General features: G+C 34.8%; 1 protein-coding gene across 32 annotated transcripts in view; it reads left to right on the top strand.

The window, feature by feature from the left end:
* The window catches only part of LOC121327376 (muscleblind-like protein 1), a 69331-nt gene extending 62645 nt beyond the window's left edge, over window positions 1-6686 (top strand). For 12 of the 32 annotated variants that reach the window (XM_041271363.1, XM_041271362.1, XM_041271361.1 and 9 more), the window contains 5 exons: window positions 1518-1553; window positions 2330-2424; window positions 2915-2938; window positions 3804-3878; window positions 5603-6686. In XM_041271363.1, the coding sequence (XP_041127297.1) occupies window positions 1518-1553; window positions 2330-2424; window positions 2915-2938; window positions 3804-3860 (212 nt within the window). In that variant the 3' untranslated portion in view covers window positions 3861-3878; window positions 5603-6686. The remainder of the gene's footprint in view (window positions 1-1517; window positions 1554-2329; window positions 2425-2914; window positions 2939-3803; window positions 3879-5602) is intronic. The other 20 variants (XM_041271388.1, XM_041271382.1, XM_041271370.1 and 17 more) reach the window with 4 other exon arrangements.
* The last annotated feature ends 476 nt before the right edge of the window (window positions 6687-7162 follow it).

Genomic DNA, 7162 nt, shown 5'->3' on the forward strand with positions numbered 1-7162 from the left:
GATTTATTGTAACATGATTGCTGCAGGACCCTTTTAAAAACAATAACCAATAACTTATATTTCTGCCTCTTTTACCAGCATATGAGTCAGCCTGATTATATAAGTAAATTACAGACCGTAGTGAAGCATTTTAGAGAACAAGGCCCCATCTTAATAGTTTTAACTGTGGCTTCCCTGCTGCAAGCCTTCTCTTCCTGATCCGTGCTCAGAATTGACGTATGCTTTGTTTTGAATGTATTCTATTATTTATTTGATTTCACTGTGGGTCCTGCAACATTCAGTGTCAGTGTTGCATCCCCAGCTGATGTATCACCGCTGCCTTGAGTTTTATATGCTTCACATTCCTGTCCAGTTTGTGTGTGCTAGTAAAAGTTCTTAGTAAAACTGTATGAATCGTTTTTGGTTGAGGCTCTGCAAAAATGTTAAAGGGGATACATTTCTGTATGTTTACCTATAAAGAGGAAGTACTCAAAGCTGCCATTATGATATGCTGCTTGCACAAGGCATTTGAGGTTCTTTTTGAATGCCTGGTGGTTTAATTTGTTAGGTGGAATACATTCATTTTCTATCCACAATTATTTTTGTCAGTTTTAAAAACTTCAAACATGGCCATTACTTTTGAGGCTGCATTCACATTAGTTCTGGAGATCTTTGGTTTTAAAACTTAAATATATACACAATCTCAAACATTGAGACTTAACGAATTTACAGTGCAGTCAGAATGGTACTGGGTCAGATACTTCACAGTTATAAACATGCTTCCAAAGCATCTTGTCATATTCGAACTGGAACGGGTCTTCAATCAGAATTCTCTACATTTAGTCTTTTTTGTTGATGTGCAATATTGTGATTTAAATAACCAAGGCTTAACAACAACAACAAATGGTCACACCCTAATGGCTGAGACTAAAACTGATGCTAACTATATGTCAACTCAAACCAAATTCTGACACACATGGTTTCATGTCAGAATATGGAACCCTTTGTAAAAAGCCGGGTACTCCATTCTTTCACCACCCGAATAGTGCAGGAATGCTGTATGTACCGAATTGTGCTGAGTGCAGCGGAAATGACAGGACTCTGGGTTGTCCCTGTGAAAGTCAAATCTTCAGTGTTTCATTAGGAAGTATAATATTACATTAACCTCCTACACTGAAAACATACAGCTAAAAAATGTATTAAGAACGAAGAATCCGATTTGGCCTTCAAACTTTAAATAAAACGCTAGGCTGTAACGGAAGGACAGTGAGGTTGTCATTAATGAGAGAACGTGGGGAAATGCTTTACCAGCACACAGAACAATGAAATGGTTCCTTCACAGAAATACTCTTTTGTGGTTAGCTTTGCTAGTTCATGAGTTGATTGTGCTTTCAATATAAACGCTGTTCCCATAATAACACGTGTTCCTCCTGGTTTTGTTTAAATGGTTTTGTTTTTTCTAATTCCACTTGTGATGGGTTGTTTTTAATTCTTTTCCCTTTCAAATCCACCTTCCTGCTGCAATGCATGATGGGCAGGCTCAATATTGTGCATGACACCGGCATCAAGTGTTGGTAGGTGCCAGCGTTCTTTCTTAATTATCTTGAACCCTGTGTCTTGCTCACACACATCATCAAAATCCACTGCTGACTTAGCTGGTTGCTGAATATGCAGTCATTTTCCCTTCTCTAACATCTTCCAATTAAATATGTATCTGAAATGTAATTGACATTCATTTAAAAACAAAACTCAAAAAAACGAAACAAAGAAAAAAAAACAGATATAATAATATTTGTTTAAGCTTTCTTGGTCTATTAACACTTTTAGTGGATTTTCAATGGAGTTGTGAGTGCCCGTGCAAGGGTTTGTTTATGTTCATCTTTGTATAATCAATTGAGCTGAATGTTGATATTTTAATTAATAATGTGTCACCTGTGTGATTTGGTTTTTGTAAGTGCAGTGTTGATTTTAAATTGCTGAGTCTCTGTTATGTTAAAAATGCTAAGTGCTTGTTAACCAAAACTACTTGAATACAGTTACTGATTCCAAAAATCAACTTTATTTTTTTTTTTAAGTTTTTTTTTTTTTTAACTAAAAACAACTAATATGTGTTATTCCCTTGGTCATGATGGTAACTAGCATTTCCCTTTTTTTTCTCTGTCCTGCATTCCCTTCCTGGAATGCTCTCCTGCTTTGCCCTCTGATTGCATGCCACTTGCTGGTCATGTTATCTCAATGTGGCACATGGCTTTCTGCTGGGATAACACTACCATGCCCCAATACTTTATCACATGGTGCCACAGTGCCCATATTGCTACACTGTTTGCTTATATGATTTTCCCTCTGAAAGTTTCCATGATGCACGGCGCCACGCCCTCCTCTATGTCTGCAGCATCATCGTCTGCCACAAGTGTGCCCTTCGCTGCAGCAGCCTCAGCCAACCAGGTTTGCTCATTTACAGCTTTGTTTCTCAATGTAAACAGCTCTTAAATCAGTGCTTTTTAACAAAGGGAATTGGTATATCCCTCTTGTTGGCCTACACTGAAATTATTACTTACCAAAACAAATGGCATTTTATTTAAACCCCCCATTCCTAATGGCTGGAACTGTACATCATGTTTAAAGTGTTGTCTAGATCATAGCACTGCATTTCTTTAGTTAATTGTCATACATGTAGCAATTGTAGAACGTACAACAATTGAGTTTGATGCCATTTTTTCAGATTAACAGATAATCTGGTTGATAAACTCATGGCTACAAAACACACAGTAGTGAGGTGTGCAGCAACACTAAAAGAAACTAGTTTAAGACAAAGATAAACGTTTTGACTAGAAGACGTTGAGGACATTGATAAGAAATGCTAGCTTGTTGTTTGTGAAGTTCGCTATTGTCCACTATATTAATTTGTGCACTTCTTGTCCTTTTCATGTTTGAGATTCCCCAAGAATACATGCATTTGGTATGTATGAGGTAGTTTTTCTTCAAAATATAAATGTGCAAGGTACTATTTGTAATGAAGTGTGTTTGCAGTATCTGCATACCTAGGGTCCTATTCTCAAAGACCCACAATACATATTTGACCTAAATGTACATTTTTCCATGTTGGTAAGTTTTCTGAAAATCGTGAGGTGCCACCGATAATCATTGTAAGCAGAATATTGCGGACCAATTACAGCACAATATTACAGTACATAGCTGTTACTTATTCTTTGTTTGACATTGAAGGCTGAAATGCATTCTTTAATAATAATATAATAATAATAATAATAATAATAATAATAATAATAATAATAATAATAATAATAATATAATCATACATACATACATAAATACTTTTTAAGCTTAGAAGTGCGCTGGATATGATGTTAAACATACATTTGGCTAACAATGGATCAGTGTAGCTTTGACATGGGCCTATTCTTCCAATTGACGTACAGCCTGCCATTCAGGGTGCTCTCTTGTCCATATTGATCATTTTAAAAAGGAAATAGTGCAAATGATTCCTAACATTGCACTCTGTGGAGGTCAACAAGAAGGGAAACAGATCAGGGTGCATGGGTCATTGTGTTTGCTTTCCTAATCTTACTATCTGCTTTCAACAATTATTCACCGTTGTTCAGCAAATATTCATCTACTGATTTGTTATTCATTTAGTTGCTCTAAGTTTTAGCAAATACATTTATTAATATCGTTAAACAGCATTCTACAAATGTGTTTCTAGTTTTTGTTTATTTATTTTTTTATTCATTTTAGAGCTTTTCCAGAATATGTTAATCTTTGGCTTTGTTTGTTTGTTTTGTTTGTTTGTTTTTTTAACCCTACAGATACCCATAATGTCTGCAGACCATCTGACTAGCCACAAGTATGTTACTCAGATGTAGAAGTCTCTTCACAGAACAGTGAGTTTAATGATGTTCTCTTTCATTTATCCAACTTCAACTTCCACTTCAAACAAAGGCTGCTGTATTGCAAAACCTGAAGGCCTACTCTGAATAATAGAGGGTGGTGATAGTGATTGGTTTTGTACAACAACCTGTGAGGCATATTAAGGCTGAGTTTATCTTATGAGAAATAATAAGAATGCAGCCAACTCGGCAGTATGAAGTGGAGCATGAAATAATGTTACTTAAGAGAATTACCCAGTGCTCAGAATACTGTAACTTCACAACCCTATAACCATAGAGTACATTGTAACAATGTTTTGCATCACATTGAGTTTAACACTAGAGTTCATATACCTTCTAGGATATGTTTATGTTATAATAAATTAGAGGATTACGGGGAGGCTGGAAACAAATTAAAGAACAAAAGAAAAAAAAATCACTCACTAATGACAACACTCATAGTTAACAAACCATGTGATATGTGCTTCAACAGCGCCCTCTATGGGATGTTGTTTTTGTTGTGTCATTGTTTTCCCATGGTTTACTCTGTGCCAAAATCCAGCACTCTACGCTGTCTAAGTAAGCCGCAAGATGAAGTATATGCCCTTCCTGTGTATATTTTTGGGCACCACACCTTTAATCTAATAGTATAAACACACAAGAAACATTTGCTTTTAAAAATATAATTGCATTTCCTTAAAACCAATATACTTCAGCACCTGTGAAAGTTGTTCACCTCAGTATATTTATCTCGAGAATGCATCCATCTTAATAGAATTGAACGGTACTGTAAATGAAGTACCGAAGTGATAAAGCTGTAAAATTGCTTTCCGTACTGGAAGATTTGAAATGCAGCCCATTATTCTTTTGATATGGTACATATACATTTATAACTGGGAATATACTGTGAATCTGCTAGCAGATATTCCAGATGTAAATGCAGTTTTCTCAAATGCGTCTCACCACATGATGTTTACAATACCTTTTTTCTAATTAATTTCAATAACACAGCTGTTAGTGAGAGTCCTTGGGAATATGGTTACCATGGCAATATAATGGTGGAATATAAATCCTTTTTAAAGTGGATAGTAATGTGATGCTACAAAAGAATAAGGCCTTTAAGCAAATCTTAGTTGTTGGAGTGTTTTAAGGGCTGATACACTGAAATGTAGTTCACTAAATATACAGTATGTATCTATACTTCTAAACTAATTATGCTGGTTAGTTTAAGTTCAATACATTAGGTGAACTGCAATTTTAAACAATTTTGGAAAACAGTGCCATTGGCCTTGATAATTGTATTCTTTTTTGTTATTAAAATATGCAATTAGTTTATTATATCTTCATTGCATGGGCTGGCAGCAAAGGCTATTATTAAATAAGTAAAAACAATACTGCTTATTTTACATAGATCATTTCACGGAAATGTTGTTGATACACTGATAAGTCACCAATGGCAAGCCCAAGATGTTTTGTGGGGATGGTCCTAATACTACTGGGCTCTATATTAAAGAGTGATATACTGCTGCAATTCATTTGATGTATCATAAACTACTACAAAATATTGTGCAGTTGCAGTCATTCTAATAATATTAAATTTACTTATTTGTAATATTCAGAACAAATATGGCACAACAAAATCTTGATTATCGATTAGTGATACCAGTGTTGCAGCAGTGATACTGTTTTCATATAACTTTTTGAAACATGCTTGTGTTTATTTTTTTATTTTTTTTCAGATCATACTAAAGATAAAAGTGTGCTGGTATACAGTAAAAAGTGTCATCGGTCATGTAAAAATACATCAGAGACCTCATCCCCTCAGCAGGAGAAGTTGACACAATGCATGCTAACACCACAGGACAGAGGGCAGAAGACCTGGGCATACAAATATCACACACTGACAAGTATATTCTCTGTATCTTTTACTAATCTTAAAGTTGAGGGGGGACTGTGTTACTGTCCACTATACATCACTGTCTGCCTTTTCTACTATCGTTGTATGCATACATTTCAATACATATGCATAAATAATCCATTACCGTACAGGTCTAGTCCACCGAAAAGGTAGACCATGATGTAGTTATCATGTCTAACATTGGTTCATCTGTAGACCAAGAAATAATTCTGTTTTTTTTTTTTGTTTTGTTTTTTTTTTAATTCTGATATATTTCTTTCATGGTTTACAAATAACAAAGGTGCACCTTGTATTTAAAAAAAAAAAGAAAAAAAAAAGAAAATGCCATTATAGATGAGAGTCGATTGTGCATGCATAGTGTTTTGTGTGTAAGGGTTATATTTTTAACGGAACAGATTGTAAGAGGAAGTAAAGGAAGTATCTGACAGAGATGAATGTGCTGAGCAAAACCACAACTGTGTATATTATAAAGCACAACATGGCTTTAAGTACCATGTTATAGGATACACATTAAGTGCCATAGACTGTACATCCAAACTAGAGTATTATCCCTGCAGTGTTATTGTGTTTATCTTATGAACGCCACTTTTTTTTTTTTTTTGCTACTGCTAGTGCTAACTATGTAGAGGGCACCATTAAGGTCTCAGTGTCAAAAACGTCTCAGAAATGGTATCTTTTCTTTAAGATTTAAAACAATTCAAATCACCTACTTACAGCTGGCATGACGTGAACATTCGTACGATAATATGATGTAGTTTATTATACTGTAGTACTTATATATTGCATAACATGCAGTGTTATTTTTTTCTGTGTTTTATATCATGCCATTTCTGAGACAATGAAAGGCAAGAGGGTTTAGGAGGGTTTTTTTAGCCTTTGTCGGAAGTCTTTAGACTATAAATGCTTTGCGCTGAAGGGTTTTGCTTTGAGGTAAATGTTGCATTACAGTCACAGTCGATGAAATGGTGACTCTAAACTATGTTGAAAGAAGCACTGTCAAAAGAAGCACGATAAACCAAAATCATTGAGTACATGGAGGTCTTTAAGTAGTTACAGGGTGGGAGATGTCTCTGGGTGTATTTTGTGTTATTATTATTATTATTATTATTATTATTATTATTGTTGTTGTTCTTATACTTTTTTAAGATTAACGGCATATAGCCTTATAAAAAATGTTTTATTAGTTGTGTGTTCTTTATTTCATCCAAAGGTTTTTGTTTTTGTTTTTTTGTTAACAGTTTGCAGCTTGTGATGATTAGTTGAGCCCTTTTCAGCAAAAGTATAGACAGCTAAAGTGGGGCCAGATTCCTGATAGTATAGAAACGAAACGGAAGAAGCGAGAATTCTGTTCTAGAATTTTCCATACTTCCTAGCCTATTGC

This window comes from Polyodon spathula, chromosome 14 (assembly GCF_017654505.1).
Source record: "Polyodon spathula isolate WHYD16114869_AA chromosome 14, ASM1765450v1, whole genome shotgun sequence".
NCBI lineage: Eukaryota > Metazoa > Chordata > Actinopteri > Acipenseriformes > Polyodontidae > Polyodon > Polyodon spathula.